The sequence below is a fragment of the Camelus bactrianus genome, chromosome 22, assembly GCF_048773025.1.
Source record: "Camelus bactrianus isolate YW-2024 breed Bactrian camel chromosome 22, ASM4877302v1, whole genome shotgun sequence".
Taxonomy (NCBI): Eukaryota; Metazoa; Chordata; class Mammalia; order Artiodactyla; family Camelidae; genus Camelus; species Camelus bactrianus.
This window is the reverse complement of record NC_133560.1, coordinates 21,990,744-22,012,678: the sequence shown is the minus strand read 5'-3', so window position 1 is coordinate 22,012,678 and position 21,935 is coordinate 21,990,744. Positions and strand designations below refer to the sequence as shown.

The window sequence follows — 21,935 nt, the reverse complement described above, 5'->3', positions numbered from 1 at the left end:
TCACTCCCCTAAATCTGCCGTAAATCCTAATTTCTGCTTTACTTTCAATCTCACGGAGTATCACCCCGAGACAAGGCTGTGTAACTAAACACCTGAGTCCGAAAAGCTGTCTTCCAAAAATAAATCTCTCAAAGTAAGTAAATAAACAAATCTCTCCCTGGGTGATGAAGGTCAACATCAGTGGTGAGGAATCGTGCTGCTGACATGGACTCTTGATGCGATATTAAGGACGTTTCAGCCCTGAGGTCCCCCCCGGACCCGCCACCCTAGACTAATGATGAGAAAAACATGGGACAGATCCCAACAGGGGACAACACACAAGACAGCTGACCAGTTCTCACAACTGTCAAGATCGTCAAAACCAAGGGAAGTTTGAGAAACTGTCTCAGTCCGGAGGCACCTAAGGAGACATGACAACCAATTGTCACATGAGATGCTGGGACAGAAAAAGGACATTAGGGAAAAAACTGAGATGTGAATAAAGCGTGGACTTTAGTTAATAATAATGCCTCAATATTGGGTTCCTTCATCATAACGAACAGACCAGCCTAGGGTAAGAGGTTAAAAATACAGGAAATTGTGAGGGGTTTATGGGAACTCTTTGTATGGTCTCTGTGATTTTCCCACAGATCTAAAACTAATCTGAAAAATCAAGTTCACTAAAATGCAAAAACAGGCAAATAAATGCTTCTCAGAATGATTCTCTGGCTGGGATAAAGCATTTGGTGTAGAGGTTTGTTATCAGCCCTGGCCCAGCTGGGGAGGGAGGGAGGAGGAGGCAAAAATTGGGTCCCAGAGATCCAGGACACACACTGAAAAGGAACTTTTCAAAAGAAGAGCTTCTCAGATACCAGAGGGGCTGGGCCCGTGCCTACCCTGCCGTTTTCAGTAAAGGCCGATTCTGACGTGGAACATTCTGGGCCTCTTCAGTCCTTGCAGTGGCATCTCGCCCCCTTCCTGTGTGGTTCTGGGGTCAGAGTTTCCTGCACTCATTTCTCTGAGCTCAGGCCACTCAGCTTCACCAGTTTTGATCATCTTCCCCTGAGAGGACTTGGCTTGGGCTGTTTCATCTACCTGGGGACAGCGAGGGGGAAAGCACGGGGCAAATCTGCAGTACCCTCACCAGTTTCTGAGGTCGTCCCAACGGTTTTGTGCAAGCTTCTGGAATGTTCCAGGGGACTGCAGCTGCGTCCTGGGGGAAAGCCGTCCCAGTATTCCGATTCCGAGGACAGGCCCGTGATGTGAGGCCTGCCCTGCTGTCCCTCTCAGAGACTGGACAAGGCCCCAGGGAAGCGTGTGCAGGAGTCTGAGTTCAAACTGCAGTGTCATGACAAGGGCCGCCTGCTCTAGCCACAGTGAGGTCCCAGCCAGCCGGTTCTGAAGCACTCTGCATCCTGAGAGACCAGGCGAACCTGGAAAACTTCCAAAATGGACTTTCTCTGTGGCCCGAGAGCTTGAGCAAACGCTTGGGATTTAAACGGGAGTGCTGGAGCTGGCTTCCACCTCTGTGCCCAGGGGGGAACGTTAGTGCAAGGAAAACAACGTTTAAATGGGAAGGGAAAAAAAAAGAATCTTGTGTTTTGTATTAAAATATTTTATATTAATCATTCAAACTTAATTTTTATACAATGAATGCATACATCACCAGGGTGTCTGTCTCAGAGGGAGGTCGGGGAGGCGTCAGGTGGGTGAGCCCTGGGCACGGTACTGGCCCGGCTGTGAGCAGGGGACGAAAGGCAAGGAGTCAGGTGCTTCCTCTGCTGGTTCCAGCAGGGAGGAAGGGCTGGGTGCTGCCACTGGGCAGGGATGTCACAGAAGAGAGGTGGGCCCGCGGGCCTCTCCGAGGGGTGCCTCCACCAGGGTGAGCTGAGCTGTGCTTCCTCGCCCCGAGCGAGCTACCCAGAGCCCGAGGCCCCCAGACCAGCGAATCCTTTACCTAAGAGTGGCTGTGACATATCACAACATGAAACGGGGACCGCCGAGGCTGAGTGTGTGTGTATATGTAGAGACCTCCGAGTTCTTGCCTGTCGCAGGCCCACCGCCGCAGCCGTCCTGCCGGCGGGCACGTGCATGGTGGCCGGTGGCCTCGCCTAGGCAGCGGGCATGTCGGCCTTGCTGAGCGCAATGGCCAGCTCCAGGTCCTCCTGTTCCTGCCGCCGCAGCCGCGCCAGCCGCTCCTGTTCTGCCTTCTCGCTCTCCCGCTTGGCCCATGCCAGCTGTTGCTCCTCATTGCCAAACTGCAAAGGAAAAAACGGAGGTTGGGTTACCCAGTCCCGGAGCTGCCTGCCGGCTGGGGCCAGGAGAACACAGAGGCCTGTCGCCAGTGGGTGGGAGCAGGGGATTGCGATGCTGGGATGCATGGGGGGAGGTGCCCAGGGTGCGGGTGAAAACCAGAAAAAGCCAGAAGCCCTTGTCTTGGTTGGGGGTTGGGAAGGGACAAGCATGCCCCAGTCCTGACCCTAGCCTGGAAGGGGCCACATGCATGGAGACGCAGAGCTGAGTCTGACCTTAACTGTCACCTCCAACCTCATAGAAACCTGCTGCCCCACCACTGCAGGGAGCAGAAGCAGGTGGCAGCCAGGCATCAGTTGGGGGACACTGAGAGACTTCTGGCGACCCCCTAGGACTGAGTCTAGGAGGCTTCACGGGGTATGAGGGAGAGGCCAGCTGGGGCATCTCTGGAAGCAGCTGGGGAGCAGAGATCAGCGAGCTGAGCCTTGAAGAGCTGGGACAGCGAACTCGCAGAGCCCGGGCCTCGATGCCTGGGTGAGAGGTGCTGGGGCTGGCTGGAGAGTTCTGCCTCGGGCACATCTCTGAGTTTCAAACATGTAAAGGGGCCTTGAGGCCAAAGGTGGAGACGATACGGTCTTGAAATGGGGCATCTGCACCTGAGCTATGGTCCTGAGAGCTCAGGGAGACACTGAGAGCCACTTTGAACTTGAAGGTTTACAGGAGCCCCAGCATTTACGCTGCTGTTCAGTCCAGGAGTTCTCCATTCTTGGGGTCCTTTCCCGAAAGGTTCAATTTTTTAAAAAATAATTTTTCAAAACAAGGGAAGAGACAGTTTTGATCCCAAGACAGGTGACTTCAAACCATTCAAGGTACCTGAGCTCCACGGAAAGAAAAGCAAAGCCAGATCTTACATGCTCTTTCCCTGGTGTGGGTCCTTGATGTCCCAGACGTCCCAGCCATGGGGCTCTGTCTCCAGGTAGGCAGCCCCGAGCAAAGCTGCAGCCCGTTTGGGCTCCTGGCCTCCCTTAATCAGCGTCTCTTCTGTGCACGGACTCTGCACCAGGAACCACTGGATGACACCAAAGGTAAGGAGGTGCCCGGCCCTTCCCAAGGTGCCTCGGAAGCAGAGTCCCACGGACAATCCTGATCTGAGCGAGGCTCTCACAGAGGCCCTTGCAGACCTCCCAGGAGCACCGAGGAGGAACAGAGACAGGAATGCATGGCCATGTCTTCACATACACACACGCGGTCTGAGTGACAACCCAGGAGGTGGGCTCTGACAGCTGGCAACACTGCGGCCTAGGGGAGGGTGCAGAGCCTGGGCCCTCGGGACTCTGGACTCCTCCCTGGTTGGGGGGAGGGTGTCAGCTGTCACTGCAAAGTCAGGGTACAGGACAGCAACGGGCCCTGGAGGCCTGGGCACCATCCCCAGTGCAGTTCCAGCTGTGGGCAGCCCAGTGCCCAGAACTGGTGCTGCCAGAACAAAGCATGGGTGGAAGGGGCCACACCTCGAGGGGCTTATGGGTCCCAGCAAGGAGGCTCCCTGGGCAAGCGAGTGGGGCAACTGTGTTACCAGACTGGCAGCTTCTGAGTGTTTTGTGACCTAACGGGCAGTGTGGGGGTGAGACAGGGCCAGACAGTAGGGACTGGGGCAGGGGAGGGCCAGGTGGGGGGAGCCTGGAGGCCTCCAGGAGGCAGAGGAGGCAGGACACCCCAGGAGGCCTCTTTCTACCTGCCTCGGGAGTCGGGCAGGTGGGGGTCAGCATGGAGAAAGAGGAGCTGTCCCCAGGAATAAGGCTTAGTCCTGGCTTCTCAGAGAAACTGCCCAGAAAAAACGCTCAGGAGTCTGAAGGGTCTCCATGTTGGACTCCCGAAAACTGGTCCCCACCCCTCATGTCTCCACCTCTGGTCACAGACAACTGTCCTCCCACCTCCATCCCCCACCCCTATACTCTTCAGGGAATTTTCCAACATTTCTTTAGGAGAAAAACAAGGAAAAAACAACAAATACAGATGGAATACTCCACGGTGCCACTGGCAGCAGCAGGAGAGGACCGCTCGGCCGACAGAGACCTCACCCTCCCAGCCCAGAGGAGAGGGTGAGTGGGTGCCGATGAGGGATAACCGAGGTGGTCCAGACCAAAGCCAAGAACCAGGGCCTGGAGGAGTCAGGGATCGGCTGAGGCCCCAGGGCCAGGGACCGCAGGCTGCACCCACACCACAGTGCCTGCTCCGCCCCAGTGTCTCAGGACATCACCGCAGAGTCTCTTGCTCAAGGAGTTTGTGTTTTCAAAGTAAATGTGCTGACAGGAATGTTCCAGATGCCTTCAGAATGGGCTGGTCTGAAGTCAGCTTGGGATCCAGGATGGAGACTTGCATCAGGCACGTGGTCTGCGTGCATGAGAAGCAGGATGGACGGTGATGACTGAGAGAGACCGGAGGAAGGGTCTTCTCTGTGGCTCCTGCTGTGTTTCGAGTCAGCAGAAAACCCTTCCCGGCCCTGGTGGGGATACTTTGACTTGGGAGCACCTGTGGGAGCAGTAGCTGCTCTGTGAATGGCACGCTCTGATTTCTGCTTTGCTCTTGCGACGTCGTGGACCCGAGACCCAGCAGGGCACGAGCACTCTGTCCTTCTGAGATGCCTCCCTCGCCGGGGCCTGACAGTCACTGAGTGGTTTCATTGCAGCAGCCTCCCTGCAGAAACTGAGGCTCCGAGGCCTGCGCGTGAAGCACCAGTGCCTTTCCTCACCGGGGATGCATACACATGCCCCGGGGTGTCCAATGGCACGTCCGTGTCACTCGTGGGATGCTTCTAGCTACCTTCTGTTAACTCACTTACTCTGCTGCTGAAATCACATCCAACTCGCTCGACGATGCAAAGCGTGACTTAACCCATCTGATATTTGCCCTGTTCTTACTGCACACTTCCGGAAAAAAAAAAAGCGTTTTTGCTAACCTATAAATGCTACTTCCTAAAAGACAAACTCGCTTAAGACAGAAAGGCTTGTTCTAAAAGAAATACTGGAGAGGTTTCCCGTGAACAGCTACAAGCACAACAGTAACCCATTGACAGAAACACGGGGCTTGTAAATCAGAAGGTTCCAGGGTGGCAGAGCTGGGGCGCCAAGGATGGGGGTGGGGTTTGGTTCACATGTGACACTGGCTTCCCTGAACTCCAACACGGACCAAGCTGCTTTCGCACAGGTAACCATGTGTCCCAGTGGCACTCTTAAAACATCCAGTCTGAAAGAGTCACACTGCCAGCCTGCTGGGCAGAGACCTCTCAGCGTCCACCTGGGGAAGCTGAAACACACAAACCAGAGGAACCAACTCTGGCCTTTTCCGAATTAGCACAGATCTTTGAGGTCCAGTGAACCTAGACACCACCAGCCAATGGACGGAGCTCCCAGACACCATGAAAATGCATAGACATCCTGATCCCCGGAGGTAGGGCAGTTGACAGTCGATCATGGTATCACCGAGTGGACAAACCAAACCAGTCAGGTGTCCTGCCTCTCCCAAATCCTATCAGAGCGGGCCGAGTCTCCTGATCAGGTGATTTCCCCTGGAAAAACTGGGGCGTCCCAAGCGGGAAAAGTGATTCTAAACATAAAACAGCCAGGCTGCACACTGGGCAGAGTCCAATTCCTTGCCTGGAATTGATGGCGATTAAATACCAGGGGTGTTTTAAAGTTGAAGTTAACAACTGTTCTGGAATGGCCAGATATGTTGGGCCAAATGATAGCTTGAAGCCTTGGGGTTTAAAAAAAAATGTTTTCCAAAAACCAGCCATCGGGAGAGAGAGAGGGAGAGGGAAGGGGTAGGGGGTGGAGGGGCACAGGAAACAGAACTGTGCGTTTCAGAAAGAGAACAGTCTTTTCTTCAAATTGCCGTTCAAATCCACTTACCCTTCCGCCCTACCCCACCTGAATCAGGCGTGAATAGCTCTATTTTTTTCATGGGGTTCAATATTTTTTCCACTGAAAAATAAAGGCAGTGCTATTCAAGAAACTGCAGATAAAGCAGGTTTTGTATCTGGCTTTTATTTAACAATGTCGCCATTTGTATATATCCAGTGTGCACTGGCTGTCAACAAAACCAGCTAACTGTAGTCATAAAATATTTACAGATTGCCCAGAGCCAGGAAAGTGTCAGCGTCTTGGGCGATATCAATCAGCCACAGGATAGCTGTGCATGGGGTGGATCTGAAATGAAGCGGGTGTTTGCTGGGCACTGATGTGGCAGAGTTTGTTCTAAAACGGATATTCTAGGAGTGGAAGCATCTATAAACAATACATCTCACATCCAATGAGGAAACAAGGTACTTTTGCAAAATCAAGTGAAGAAAACTTTTTTTTTAAAAAAACATAGGTGCACAACAGAGACTGAAACTGATTCTGAGAAGACTCTATCTGATGCTCTCTGAGAACAAGACTCACGGGTACCGAGGAGGGGACTGAAAACACCCTGATGTGACAGTTTTACAATCTGGAATCTTTTTTTCACACCAAGAAACAAAGCCAGACTTTCAAAATCCCCGGATTAGCTTCTGAAAAGGCACTTAACGCTGCTAAATGACTTTCTGAGTTGTTTTTTTTTTTTCTTTTTTTTTTTCTGGCAAAAGGAAGGAACTTCAGAGCGCTTGTTCTAAATTGCAATTCAGTTTTCATCGTAGCTGGTAATTGAGATAAAAGTTTTAAAAAGTCAAATTGCTCTCCCTCCGTGTGAGCTGCCTGGGTCCTTCAATTCACACTTGCTGCACAAAAGGCACCAGGATGGGACCATCAGAACTCTGGCACAGGGACTTGTTTGAGGAAAGCAAAACACGAATGCAACTCCTGCAATCTTGTTTTCATACTTCAGAAGCATCTGACATCTTGGCTCCCCCCCACCCCTGTGGTGTTCAAAATCAATGAACACCGCAGCCTCAGGGCAACAGAAATAACACAATCTACCAGGAAGGGCAGAAATACAGGCATACGGGCCACCCTGCCAGAAGAAAACGCGCCCTTATCACAGAGTATCCAAACCAGAGCTCTTTTTTTTTATTGAGAAACTGTTTTCCTTACAGAATAAATAACAAGGGTGATAGCGTGAGGTACTGAGGAGATGTGGGTCGGGAAGGAGGTCTGCTATTCAAAAGAGACAGAAAAGTAACCCCGAAGAAGCTGCAAGCGGAGGGAGGGTAGGGGATGGCGCGGAGGTGGAGAACTCAACTTACAGAGGTGAAGTCTGCAAAGCCCAAGGAAGAGGCTTTAGAAGGTTTAGCTGAAGAGGAAGGAGCAAATGGATCTTTTCCACTAAACGGGTCCCCAAACCCCTTTTTATTTTGGAACGGGTCACTGCTGTCAGCCCCGAGTGGCTGGAATGGATCGGGGGCCTCGGGAAAGTCTGCAGAACCAAGCTGGCTTACGGGTGTGCTTTTACCTGGAAAGTTTAGGAGAGAGGAAAAAAGAAAAACAAAAAAGGAGAAAAAAAAGAAATACAAGTTACTGACCGTGGACAGAACAGAGTCCCTGACGGAGGGGCCAGGCACGGGCTCCCTGGGAAACCCTATCCCTCTTTGGAAGGAGCTGGAATGCCGCTGGGGATGGGGGGGTTGGGGGAGGCTTTAATGGTTTGTGGGCCTGACAAGAAAACCACTTCAGATGACCCCCCTCCCCTCCCCACCCACCACAGCTAAAATTTACATCATCTTTAAAAAGCTCACATGCAGGCGTGTTTCAAAGTGATTCATTTTCGAGTGGCAACACATTTACTATCTCACTGAGTTAAAAAAAAAAAAGTCATGGGTGAGCAGAAAAATGCACTGCAAGCTCCCAACAATAAAAAGGCGAGGGTCGGGGGTTGGTATTTGCAATTTTAAAGGGGGATTAGTTTCCCAAGGTGAGCAGAGTTAGCCGTGTTAGTCGTGAGGGTCTGGTGGCAGCTCACCAGACAAGCCCACTCTACTGTCCTGGAGTTTAAATTCATTTTCAGCTCCCGCTTCTGTCCCTTTGGTGCAGGTGGTTCCAAGGGGCAGGCTTTGGGCCTTTCTGGGCTCTTGCCGAGAGGGTGGCTCTGGGATGCCCAGGTCCTGGCAAGGCAGAGCTCCACAGGGGCGCAGGAGAGTGTTTAGAATTGGAGGAGATGAGGCTGTGAGGCTGAGCATGGGGGGCCTGGCCTGAGGACAGGGGGCTTCTCCTAACAAGCCCTGCCAACGTGTCAGAATGTTCCCCTAGGGACCAGATCCCTCTCCAGGCCTGCTTGGCCTTCAGGGCCCCACTCGATAAGCCTCTGGGATCTGTCGGTTTTGCAGGCCAGGTTCCTGCCTGAAGCCATTCATTCGCCTGGGGTGGCCAAGTTACTGGGCACCCAGTGGGTGAGAGGTTCAACGTGGCAGCTCTGCATCCAAGTCCAGGCTAGAGGCGCGAGGATACTAAACGTGATTCTGATTTGTTAACTGAGCTGCTCTTGGAATTTTGAAGCGAATGTGCAAAAAGAAACCAAAAGCCAAGAGCCACATTCCAAGGATGACCTTGGACACCCAGCTGCACATCCAGAGGATGCCCCTGGCCTCAAGCCACGCCTGGCCCCCTGCAGCACCTGAGCCCAGGACACCTGCCTTCCTCACCCTGCTAGCCTCTGCCACACCACCCGCCCACACATCTATCTCCACACCCCGCTCCAAAACCAATCTCTGATGCTGACTCCCAGGCCATATTTCTGAGGCCCTCAAGGTGTCCCTAAGGGCTGCCCCCTCTGTCACCTCTAGTTCTGAGACCCAGACAAGGACATGCGCCTCAGCCCCAGCTGGCCTGTTTCTTGTCTGAGAAATGGGAACGAAGAAGTTGGGGGTCAGAAGAGGTGACGTGTATGGTCTGCTCTTTGGAGCAGCACAGGTCTGTGCCCCACTCCAGGTCGCCTGGTAACCGGCACCGCAGTGCTGAAGCACAATAGGGCTCGTCATGTGGGGGATGGTGGGAACCTGGCCCAAGACCCCTCACCTGGACATGCAAGTTTATTTACTTGTTGCTCAACACTGCAGCCGGTGATCATTAGGTACAAATGCTGTCCCATTGGCTTTACCCACACATGAGAGACTCAAGTCACCAGTGATGCGGTCTTGCCACTGGCGAAGAGGGGGGGGGCAGAGCCCGCCAGAGGCCCTGGGTAAAATCCCCACGCCCCATCCCACCTGAATCAGGACTTCTGGGCGGGCGGGTGACGCCAGTGCATGGCTTTGCTCCACCAATGGCGGGAACAGAGGCCCCAGGCCGCCCCGCCCCTCAGAGCTGCTGCTGGTTTCTTTTTGCGTGTTCAAGGAAACACCGAGAGTCTTAGCTTCCCGAGGCTTGCACAGGACTCCGCAGTACAGGCAGCCCTGCTCCCGGCCTTCTTTCACCTCCTACAGTCTGAGCAGAGCGCCCCTCCGCCCTCGGCTGTGGCCTTGTGGGGTTCCCTTGTTGCCCCCTGTCTTTTCCAAGCTCTCACTGTCACCAGCAGCACTGCTGTGCCCATGTCTATTTATAAGAGTTGGTCCTGGAGGTGGGGCTGTGGGTCAGAAGGCATGCCCATTGTGGCCTGACCTTCCCAGTCACGCTGCCTGCCCCAGGCTCCAACAGGACTCACCCCGACTGAGAGAGGGTGGGGGTGGGAGGAATAGGAGGCTACAGGCTAGGGCATCAGTCAGTCTCTCCCTGTGGCCTCGAATCAGTTCACAGCCCAGTTCACCGAATCTGTTCACGAGGCCCAATGTGCCAGGTGAGCCTCCGCCAAAGCCCCTGGGTGGGCCACACTGGCTAGGTCAGGGACCCTTGCCCAGGAGGGTGGTGCTGAGTCCACACGCAGTGGGAATGACGGCCTCTCTCCCCCATGCCCCACCTTCTGTACAGGCTGAGTCTTCTACCTCTGGTCCTTTCTCTCCTATTCGTGATAGAGCCACAGACTTCAGGCTGCCCCTCCAGCGCCAAATGCTCCTCTCTGTGCTGTCCTCCCTGCTGTCGGCTCTCCCACCTCCTCCTCTCCCTCCCAGACCTTGGCCCCCGGGGCTCAGGAGAGCAGGGGACCTGGATGCCGAACACAGCTTCCCTGGCTTGCTCTGCTGGCCTTGAACTGCCCCGCTCCAATGCCATCTCACACAGCTAGCCTACTCCCTGGCCCAAGGGACAAGCCGATAGGTGAGCCAAGGCCTCCTGGGGAGAGGAGAGCACTGCTGGTGTCACTGCGGACCCCTTCCCCTCTCTAAGGAGGCAGGCAGGTGGGTAGCAGCTCTGGCGGGAGGGGTCGGGCAGGACCTGCCCAGCAGCTTACCAACTCCAGGCTGCACAGCTGGGAGCAGTGGGAAGCCAGGCGGAGCCCAGGGGCACCCTGGGTAGCAGGGAGGGTGGGTGTGCAGGTGGGTGCTCGGGTCCACATGACCGCATCACCACCCCAGGCTGGTGGTCCTCACCTCTCCCAGGTCCTGGGGACCCCCTGCCACTAGCTGCTCACCTTCTCTGCTTCTTGCCCTGCGGGCCACCCCAACTCAGCAAAGTGGCCTTTTAACTCAGAGCTGACTCGACGCTGCTCTGCCCTCCCCTCCTCTTAGAACACACGCCCAGCCTCGCCTATCCCACCCAGCTCCCTCCTCGGCTCTGGCTGCTACCCGGGCTGGACTGCTCTTCCTCAGGTGAGCACCCTCCCCACCTCCGGCCAAGCCACCTCCCTGTCTACTGCCACTGTCGCCTTTGTTGTGTCACCTGCTGTGTATTTTCTCTCTCTCTCCCTCAAGAGCTCCACGAGGCTGGGGGCCCCGCTGTCCAGTGCTGTGTCCCCCTGCCTAGGGCAGGGCCTGCTTACACCTGCTCTGCTAAATGAAGCTTCTAACACACAGCTCCATGGCGCCCAGCCCTGCCTCGGGCCTGCATGCCCCCTGTAGAGAGTCCGGAAGCCCCTGCAGCCCACACAGAACTCTACCCAACCTCATCCCCTGACAGCCCTCCAGAGCCCGAGCGGCACCTCCCTCCCCTAGGACCCTCAAACCCAGGGCTTCTTTCCAGCAAATCCCCCTGCCCAGATGGCGCCCCCATCAGAAACGCTGTTGCCTTCTCAGGGAAGACCCTGAGCCCTCCTCCCGGCCCCGTCTCCCTCATGCCTGTGTTCAGCCCTTCCAGCCAGCCCTGGGCTGGGAGGGGATGTGGGGTGGGCACAGATGCACGTGGAAGATGGGGAGGAGCACGGCAACCACCCTGCTCAGCCTTGCTTTCTCAGCCTCAGTTTCCTTATCCGTGAAATGGGGTGGTGATGGGCTGAACTGGTGCCCCCTCAAATTCACCATGTTCTGGTCCTCTCCCCTGGTATCGCAGAAGGTGACAGTCTTTGGACACGGGGTCTCTATAGAGGTAATTCAGTTAGAATGAGGTCCTGTGGGTGGGCCCTGATCCAGTGTGACTCGTGATCTTGGAAGAAGAGGAGAGGAGGACACAGGCACACAGGGGGAAGACCGCGTGGAGACACGGGGGAAGACGGCCACCTCCCAGCCAAGGAGAGAGGCCTCAGGAGAAACCAGCCTGCTGACACTCTGTTCTCAGACCTCCAGCCTCCGGAACTGGGAGACGATGAATTTGTTCAAGCCGCCCAGTCTGTGGTACTCGTTACGGTGGCCCCGGCACAGTCACACGGGGTAATGAGAAGAAGGCCCACCCTGCGTGGCTGCCAGGGCTGGGGTGGGCGTGTGATGGGCTGCCTGCTTCTGTAAATCAGGTTTTACTGGTCTGCCAGTGCCACCCCTTCACCTGTTCTCTGTCTGTGGCTGCTTTCCTGCCGGGACGGCAAAGCTGAGCAGAAGGGAGGACGTAAGGCCTGGGGGGGGAGGGTTGCCAAAAACACTGACACTCTGGCCTTTTACCGAAAAGCTCTACATCCCCCTGGTGTGCAGAGGGTGCTTAGCTCAGACACCTGGTGTGTAAGCACGAACGTGCTGTCACCAAGTGATCTGGGCCTTCTGTGAGACAGGAGTCGGGGGTGGGGGAGAGAGAGTCCCTTTCTGTTTCCCTCTCCTCTCCCCACGGACCCCCCACCCCCCAGGTCCCAGGGAAGGAGGAGCCAGGCCAGTGCAGCTCTAATGTATTAAGGTCAGGACAGCTTGCCCCCATGGACCCCACAAGGAAACCAAAGATCCCCAACTGCAGCTCTCTGCTCTGACAGAGCCACTCAGACGCCCCATACGCAGCATGGCAGGCATGTGCAGCCCCAGACAAGGGAGTCCTCCCCTTGAACTGCTGAGTTCCCTGCACCGGCTCCCATACGTTCCACTTCCTCTAACCTTCCATGCGACCTCCTTCCCCACGGTGGAGCAGCGCCACGTGCCAGGTGTGCCTTCCCACCCACCCAGCAAAGAGTCCCCCTGCAGGGTATGCAGACCCTTCCTCGCTTAAGCAGTGGCATCACCAAGGCTTGATCAAGGATAGACGGACATGTTTCCAAGTGAACCACGCTCCAGGGGGCCCTGGGACCCCTGGAACCTTTTCTGAGCCCAGGGAGAGGGATCTTTACCTGCGCACCCAGCCGGTGCTTATGCCACAGGCAGGGGGCATCCTGAGGTATGGGGACACAGGCCCGAGTTGCCTGGGGAAGGGAGGCTGACCTCAGCATGCACGATCCTTGAGGTCTGGCCACCCAGCCCTCCTTCCCATAGTGACATCCACCATGCTGACCACCCTGCCCTGGCACAGCCTTGCCTTCCTCTGGAAAACCCTCCTCGAGGGCTCACTCCTCCCCTGCAGGCTGCCCCACTGCCCTGTCCACCTCCCCTGGAGCCGATCCGTCCTGGTCCAGCCTCCAACACCCCTGAGGGTCAGCTCCATGTAGGCAGAGCTCAACACACCGCAGTAACCCCACCCCATCCCTGGTGGGGGTTCTCATGAGCACCACCACACAGGCTGCACAGGGTCATCCCGAGGGACGCGAGGCCTTTGGGGGGAACCCCTCTGATAGGCTCGGAAGGGATACAGGCACCTGGTTTCCCTCCTTTGCAAGAAAAGGCAACAGATATTCATTGGTGCATTCTTGGGCTGATTTTTTTTCTTTTCCTAAATCAAAACCTAAAATGACAAAGGACCAAATAGCAAAATTCTACTACAAGAAAGAATTGCCAGGGACAGGCTAGAAAGCCCAGGGGCCCGGCACAGCCCTGGTTCCAGCAGCAAGTCCAGGGTGGCTGGCTGCTTGATTTCCTGGACCATTTCTTGTAAAGTCTAGTCACACAGGGCAGATGTCCGAGCAGGGATTAACGGGGTCAACAGGCCCGAGCCAGGTCCCGAGAATGAGCACAACAGTCCAAATGTTCAAAGACATCATCACCTGCTTGTGGTGCCTTTTTTTTTTTCCTTTTCTAGTAAGAAGAATTTCCCCGCCCTGGTTTGGAGGATTTTTTGTTTTAAATCGCTTTTCGGGGCTTGGTTAGGAATCTGGGCAGCTAGAATTTCACGCTGAGGTTTCTGACAGAGTTGATTTGGGAGATGAAAAGCGGCTCTCACATCAAGAACGGCCCGGGCCTGGTTTTGCTCTGTTGCCGAAACCGTTGTTATTTAGAAATCATGACTGTGTTAATGTGAAACCAGGGCACATCAACTGCTCTTGTTTTCAGAGGAAAAAAAAAAACCAAAACGGTTTTTTCTCGGTTATCTGTTTTTGTGCTCGGGCACGGAGGCCGAATTATCAGACCCGACACGTGCCGAGAGCCCTGGCGTCCCTGGTTCGGCCCGACACGATGCTCACGAGCAGAGGTTTTTTGCAAAGACACGCTCGCCCCGACTGCCCTCCGTCCAAACTTCCCCCTCTGCGCCCCTCATTTATTTTCAGCAGCTGCAGTTTTCAGACATTCTGGGGCTAGTTCCTGCTTTTATGTAACCACTTCTGCTAACTCCTTAATTGTTTTTTTTCCGATTTTCTGAGGTGTTGTCTTAAACGTGACAAAGTACCTCCATCTGCCTCTGCGCTCCTGAGCACACTCACTGCCTGGTTTCGAGCCTTTCCGTGGCTCCAGGCACTGCACGCGCGAGGGAAGAGCTAGACTGGGGCGTGCTTCACAGAGGGGAGCACAAATTACTAAAAGAAATAAAGGGTGGGGATATAAAGCCAACCAGGATGATATCCGGCCGCCACTTGCTTTGTATTCCTAGACGTCCGCCCTGGGAAGGGAACCTGGGTGGAGGGGAGGCTGTGACTGCCTACAACGGAAAGCAGACCCCCGTGGGGGGCTGGACGCCACTGCTGTGCCCCCGACAGTGACTCCCCAGCACTCTGAGGAGTCTCCGTTGCCGAGGGGAGGAGCCCAAGGGTGAAGACAGGACACAGTAGGGCTTATTTCAAACCGCAGCAGTTTCAGCAGCTACCCCAGCGGTGCACCGAAACCACACACAGGACGGCCCTGAGCAAAAACAATATGAGCCCGATGGTTTACCGCGGTGTGCGCTGTTAAAAAAAAACTCGGTGGCCGGCCCCACCCTGGTAGAAATGTCTTTAATTCGCCTACTTCTGAACTTTCCAAGGCCGCGCGTGCCCCCGGCACCCAGGATCTGCGAGGCTGCGCTGGCCTCTCCCTCCTCACTTCCCAGGAAGCCCTCCGCCCGGAGGGTCCCCACGGCCCCGAACGAAATCCACACCCTTCCCAACCTAAAATGTCACACGGAGAGAAGGCAGAGTCTCTTGCTGGAAATATTTTACTTAGGAGGAGAGTAAGAGGTCTAGGGTGATTTGGGGTCTCAATAAAGCTGGATAGTAAAAAATACCAGAAATGCCCATGAGCCTGAGTGGGCGTTTTCATCCCAGCCAGGCACTTGCTGGGTTCTGTTTATAAAAAGTCAGGGCTGTACTTGGAAAACGCAGTTCTGTACATGAGAGATAAATACAAAAACAACAAAACAAAATACGAAAATTAAAAACAAAGGCTTGTGGTCAGGACAGGTGCCCCACCTCAGCTATTACCCTATGCAACACAGGACGTTCCCACAACTGCCATCTGTCCCAACACAGGACGAAACACACAACTGTCACTGGTCCTACACAACACGGGGCACCCACACAACTGTCACTGGTCCTGCATAGCATAGGACTGCCACACAACTGTCACTGGTCCTGCACAGCATAGGACTGCCACACAATTGTCACTCGTCCTGCACAGCACAGAGACTCACAATTGTCACTGGTCCTACACAGCACGGAGACCTACACAATTGTCACTGGTCCTACACGGCTCAGAGACCCACACAGCTATCATTAATCCTACACAGTACAGGACACCCACACAATTGCCAGGCTTCTGAGAGTCGCACCACACGGGAGAGCTGTGGCCGGCGAGGGGACACTCCTTGCCACCTGGCTCCTCCCTGCCCACCCCCAACCCCAGCCAAAAAGCTTAATAAGGAGAGAGAAAGCAAGTTGTCCAGGCACAACCTTTCACATCCACAATCACTTGGGAACTTTTTACTGAGAATGATCACTTTTCACCAACACACATGGGTGTGCGTGTGCCTCTGTTGGGACAGGGCGGGTGGGGGACGAGGAGAGCTACTTCCCACAGCATGACCCCCGGGCCGCCGAGCACGAGCGCCTTGCCAGCAAGGAGCCTGCAGACGCCAGCCCTGCTGGCTCTCGCTGATGCACAAGAGAAGGCAAACCCGGCAGATCAAAGCCATGCCAAGCAGCACAGCCCCAGCAGATAAAATCTGAGGTCCCCACCATCACAGTGTTGAGATTTTCCACTAAAAATATTTACCGAATTTTAAGAAAAATCTGCTTAATGCATTGAAGGGAACAGGATGAGGTTTGGTTCTGAACTGTTGAGAAAAGCTGAACAAATATTTACTATTATCCACCAGGCATCCCCATAACGGATGCATTTCTCATCCTTTGTGAGGTGCCTGGGGTGGCAAAGGTGGTGGGAATGGCAGGTGGGTGGCGTTCCTGCTGGATGAGGGGCCATCGCACCGTCAGAAGTAAAGGAGAGAAGGGGGGAGAGATGCCCCACTTTGGGGGTCCTCAAAAGACAAATATCCTGTGGAGTGAGAAGTACAATTTTCAAGAGGTTTCCTCAAAAGGCTCCTAACCCACTCGTAGGAAACCTGACGGGCTACTTGAATTCTGTAGCAAAAACGGGGAGGTGGGGGGACGTGACTTATATGAATTCACAAATCACAAGTCAGTTTCAGAACAAAAATAATATAGACTGACAGGTCTCACAGTTCTGCTTTTTGAAAAATCAGACTTGTTCTTTGATTTGCGCCCTCAACACACTCAGCTGGAGCAGCCCTTGTGCCAATCTGCCCCGACCTGTCCCCTCCGAGGGGCATGGGGTGCCTTGAGGAGGAGCTGTAGGAGATGCTCCTACAGCTGGGTGGGGGAAGCCCTGGGGCCGTGGTGGCCCAGCCTTTGTCCCTCCCTACAGAGGAGAGCCAGCGCTGCCAGACGCCACCCTTGCAGGGGCAGAGGCACTGTGCCCACATCTAACAAAATCCCCAGGGTGCCGTGTGGCGGGTCTGGAAGCCAGTTAGGAGGCAGGTGTGCACTGGAGCGGAGGGAAGCAGAGCCCCTAGGAGCTCCCTCCTGCTGTGGGGGCAGCAGGAAAGGAGTAGAGAGACGGGAACTCCACCAACTCACTCTCTTTACGGCCAGTTTCCAACCCCCACCCAGATACATACACGTGCTATTTTTCCATTGACCATTAATGGTGGAAGGAGAGGGGCTGACTCACTGCTTTAAATGTGAGAAATGGAGAGACTAGGAACCACATTCATCCCATCAGAAAAGCAAGGGCCACACAGAGAAAATCCTTCTGGGCCCTCTCACCTTGCTGCAGGTGGAACTGAGGGGCTGGGGGAGGCCCGGTGGTGGGTACGAGAGGCCCTCACAGTGGCCAGGAAGGAGCTAGGGTCAGGGTGGCAGCTCCTGTCCATTCACACCCACGCTCAGATGCAAGACAGGGGAGTCCAGGCTCTCTGGGCCTGCACCCCACCACAAGGCCCTGCTGCCCCTCTGGACCCCCGCTGGCTGAGTCCTGACTCCCCTGCCCCAGGGCCCCAAGCCTGGGCATTTGCACCCCACTGAACAACAGGTGACAACAGCGTCCTTCAACTCACACTCAATCCGCCACGCGATTCTGGGTGCAAGAGGGTGGGCGTGTGCTAAGGTAGGCAAATGCTTCTATTTTCAAACTCAGCCGACTTTGCAGAACAGAAATTTACTCCAAAGAACTATTCATCTCCAGGCATTTTACATGTTAAGAGGCCGAGAGGAAAACAGTATTTCTCTCTCTGCTGGGAGCTGGGTCTCGCAGGCTTTTGAGCAAGTGTTGGCAGGGGTCACGCCCAGCCCTGGCGCAGGGGTCACACCCAGCCCTGGCACAGCCGCTCCGGCTGGCCCTGGGGCAGCACGTGGGAGAGGAGGGCGCCACCAGCCTGGGTGCCCAGGCTTCCTGGCTGGGCGGCAAGTGCCACGATGTTCCAGGCTTCTTGAGCTGGTGGTGAGCTGCTTTTGTCCCATTCTAGAATCTTACATGTACCCACCGAATTATCTATCTGAAATCATCGTGGGAACGGAATTAAAGTAGTTAAGTTCAAGGCTGAGGTGCTAACCGCACGGCTCAACTGGAGAAGCCATTTTAAGAGTGGATCCTGTTCAATAAACAAGGGGTCAGGACCCACACTGGCTAGGGATGGCCACCCAGCTTTCACACCCTCCTGGCATCTCAGAGCCAAGCGCGCACACGGGCTGGTGCCTGGTGGAACCCGGGGCGTCCTCCGTGAGTCCCAAGCGCGGCTCCCTCGGACAGTCAAGGTGACAGCCAACTGAGCGAGCTAGCCGGAGGGTGGGTGGCAACCAGAAAGTCGCCCATAAGATAGAACCCCAGTCAGCCACAGTGCGGAGTCCACACACAGGTGTGGGAGGAGACTCGTGTTCTAGGGGAGAAACGATTTTCTTTCTTTCTTTTTTCATTTGAATCAAACAGGATGCTGGTTAAACGAGTTTTGTAGGAAGAATTATGGGAAGGGGAAGAGGGGCAAAAAGACATTATAAGTGTGCGTGTGGCTTTATCCAAAAGGTGAAAAGGTCATTAGCAGTAATAAAAGGATAATTAAACTGGGGAGAGGTTAAAGGTGACTGGCTGGTTAGCGGTGAAGGCGCGCTAGCTGGTGTCACCCGGGTGCTGCAGGAACCGCAACGCGGGGCTGCATTTGCAGGAAGTGGCAAGGGTGGGGCTCGGGGTGCAGGATTCCGCTATCTGTCGCCGCAGGCGCGAGGCCCAATCACTGACACCCACACAGCCATTTCCTGCACTTAAAAAAAAAATCTGTTTCTCCCTTTGCAAATCAACAACTTTTACCTAGAAACTCTTCGGCGGTGAGTTCTGACTGATCTCGATCTCCGGTCCGTTGCAGGGAGCACACCTCTGTTTACCTGGGGGAGGTGTGCCTACGCTAACTCTAACCGACAGGTTTCAGCGGCTGCCCCAGGGGTCTGTTTTGCATCTGCCTGGAAGAAACCAATTCTCTCTACCCCAAACAGACACCTGCTGGTTATTTCCTACCTTGCCAGACCTTTCTAGAAAAGACCTCCAGGCACAGAGAAGTCAGGGCCAGCGCCAAAACTCTGTGCACGTGCCCCTCACCCGCAGGGGGCGATTCTTGAAAGAGTTCCCAAGGGTACACTTTGTGGCTGGCGTCAGAGCAGATGGCCAGCCGATGACTGCTCCCGTCATCGGCCGATGACACCAGAACTCTTTCCCTGAGAACCTTGGAGAAGCTCCCAGCTGGCAGGATCCCCATCGTGACTGCACAGACTGACACTTATATATGCGTGTTTATCACATGCTGATTAAACCTTCATCAAGCTTTGAAAAACAAATAAAAAACAAAACAGCTCAGACAGAATGTGAAAACTGCAGCCTCTGGTGCACAAGAGACATCCCCCCAAAACCAGGAGTAACTCACTTGGTCCCACACGAGTGACGACAGCTGAGCTTTGCCAGAGGACCCTGGCGCCCTCTTTGAAGTTCAACTACCCACGCTCTTTTCTCAGCTGTAAAGATTTCTGCTAAACTGCAATCTCATGGGGGAAAAGGATCCCTTGATAACTCACTGTAACAGTGCACGACCACCTCAGGCCCAGGCCGTCTTTCCCTGGGAAAGGAGCCAGGGTGGAGGACCCCATGCCCTGGTCCCCGTCCCCCGGGGCTGGGTGCGGGGTGCACTCGTCATGCAATCACTGTGCAAGGCACTTCACCTGCGGGACCAGCTGGTGGGCCAGAGTCCGTCCCACGTTCAGGCAGGGACACTGAGGCTCAGGGAGGTTAAGACACTTGCCCAGCGCCCCTCAGGGAGATGGTCGTGGGCAGGAACAGGAAACCAGCCTGATCGAGGAGGCTCCTCAGAGTCTAGCAGGACAGGTAGCCCAGAAGCCGGAGGGAAATGGCAGCAGATTCACCTGTCCTGCCTCACATGTTGGAGCCAACTCCAGGCGCAGAGACCCAGCAGGGTCCTAGAAACCTCTGGGTCCCCCGCAGACAAGCCCGGGCTGGGGAGGTGGCACATCAGGGCCACTTCACAGGCAGGGTGGCGAACAATACAGAAGAGCCCATTCCTTCTCTTGTTTCTGGAATGCAGGTCTGACGTTGTATATGCGGCTTATGAAAAAAACCATTCCCACCGGACAAGCAACCTCCACGGGATCATGGCTCAACCGCCAGGGCCCCGGGGCCCTGGAAGCAGGGTACCCACCTCATCTCCTCCCCGCTCAGCCACTGGAACCAATGCTCCCCCACGAGTCAGGACGGCCCTTGGGAGCAACCACATGGCATTCTCAGGTACGGACGGCCACTGCCACATGCTGGGCGCGTGGCATCTCCAAGCCGGAAAAGGCTGGGTCAGCAAGAAGCACAGAAAAGCAAATTGTCTTCCCTCACATTCAAACCGCTGGACCTCATTTTCTTACAGAAATGATAACAAGGACACTTGGACGGCCTCTTGGTTGCTTCCCATCTTCAGCAGCCAAGAATACAAGAGCCATGCCTCAAGCTTTACAAATGTTTGAGCGGGACCTCCTCCAACACTCATCTGCCGACGTGTCTTGCTAACAACCAGATAACCACCGGGCTGCTCCAGTTTAAGCGGCGTGGCTGGGGAGAAAAGGGCAGTGCGCACATCTGGGCCCCAATTCCCTTCATCAGGGAAGCAGCGTGGGGAGGACACCCTCCTTTGCATCCCTCAAAAAGCCAAATGCTTCCCCCTCAAATCCGCCTTGTTAAATGTCAACTGCTGGGTCAGGTGACCTTCGTAGGTGCATCGGCACGGCCAGCAGTTTCCAGGTTGTTAGAGGTTAGTATGAAATTACAGCAGAAACACCACTGGAAGGGCTCCAACGGCAACCGCCACACAGCATGTACCTACCACCCAGCAGCGTGTACAGCGCAGGGTTTTCCTGTTCAGCCATTGCTTCTAGGCAAGAGAATCAGATGAGAGACAGTGAGGCCTCTATGTGGGTACATCCTAGCTGCTCACAGATTAAACACTGCACACCGGTTGACTGTTTTCCAGAGCACCCAAACCCACAGCTTGATTCTCATTACAGCTGTCTACGGGGGTGGGAGGGCTGGGACAGGCGGTGGTCACTGGGTCCAGGGACGGCCCTGCTGCCACCCTGCTGTGTGACCTGGGGCACCCATGTGACCTCTCGCACTTCCCTTTCCAATTCCAGTTAAGAGGGCATTGTGGTGCCTATCTTGTCTGGCTTTTGGGTCTTGCCAGAATCTGGCGAGGTGACAGTCATGCACATGCAGATCATGATGTGAAGGGGGTATTCAGGGCACCTGGTGCCTTGCTGGCCATGGCAGAGCAAGGGTGCGGCAGCCCAGAGCCATGCGCAAAGGCAGCCTGAGACCCCCAGGACACAGGCCCAAACATCCTCAAACATAGACAGCTCTCTGAAAAACCGAGCCCTGAAGCCAGCTCCAAGGTCAGCCGAGCCTCCGGCAGACTCCGCTTTCTAAGTCCACAGCATTAGCCCAGGGAAGGTGGGGAGGCTCACAGAGGGAGCTACAGGGGAGGTGACGACCGAGGGTGAGTTCAAAAGCACCCAGCACTGGTTCAGGAAAGGGGAGGAGGCCAAGTGAGTGTTTCCACGAAACCCAGAGAAGGAAGTTCTGCCCCGGCCAGTGAGGTGAAAGGCTCCTCCTCGAGGACCAACAGATGCCGCGCTGCTCGGCGTGTGCACGCGTTCACGTGTGTGGCACGCATGCAGGTACTTGCTAGCACCATGTGAGAGCACGTGCATGTGTGTAGCGTGTGACCACAGGGCCCAATGCTGTTCCATCAGGAGACTGCCAAGGGTCTCCAAGGGCCACCACCTCCGTCTACAGTACAAGTGGCCTCTCGCAGACACAAGGGAATTCCTTTGTTGTCTCTGCTTTCCTCCCCCGTTTTATGGTAAATCCCTTTGATGTGCAGAAGTGATCTTATGCATCTGTTTCTGCTCACAGTTCACAGAAAATCTGCTATAAATTCGCCCAGGCGATTGGTCATGCTTTCTCCCATGAGTTATCCACAGGGAGGCCAAACTCCACTGCGGGTGGAGTCCCCGTCCACCCGAGAAAGCCCTGGCCAGCCCAGGTGACAGGAGGGGAGAGGCAGCGTTTTTAAATAGCTTCCCCGCTGTCCCTGCTGAAGGCTGGCCAGACTTGAACTGATGAC

The 21,935-nt window shown here is 55.0% G+C and overlaps 1 protein-coding gene across 7 annotated transcripts in view; it reads right to left on the bottom strand.

Moving 5' to 3' along the window:
• Positions 1–1,583: 1,583 nt before the first annotated feature.
• EPS15L1 (epidermal growth factor receptor pathway substrate 15 like 1) overlaps positions 1,584–21,935 on the bottom strand; it is an 83,874-nt gene continuing 63,522 nt past the window's right edge. The window contains exons 23-25 of one of the 7 annotated variants that reach the window (XM_074350515.1): positions 20,637–20,684; positions 7,454–7,659; positions 1,584–2,237 (exon numbers count right to left, since the gene is read on the bottom strand). In XM_074350515.1, coding sequence (XP_074206616.1) covers positions 2,091–2,237; positions 7,454–7,659; positions 20,637–20,684 — 401 coding nt within the window. In that variant the 3' untranslated portion in view covers positions 1,584–2,090. Of the gene's footprint in view, positions 2,238–7,453; positions 7,660–20,636; positions 20,685–21,935 lie in introns of those variants that run through there. The other 6 variants (XM_074350517.1, XM_074350519.1, XM_074350518.1 and 3 more) reach the window with 6 other exon arrangements.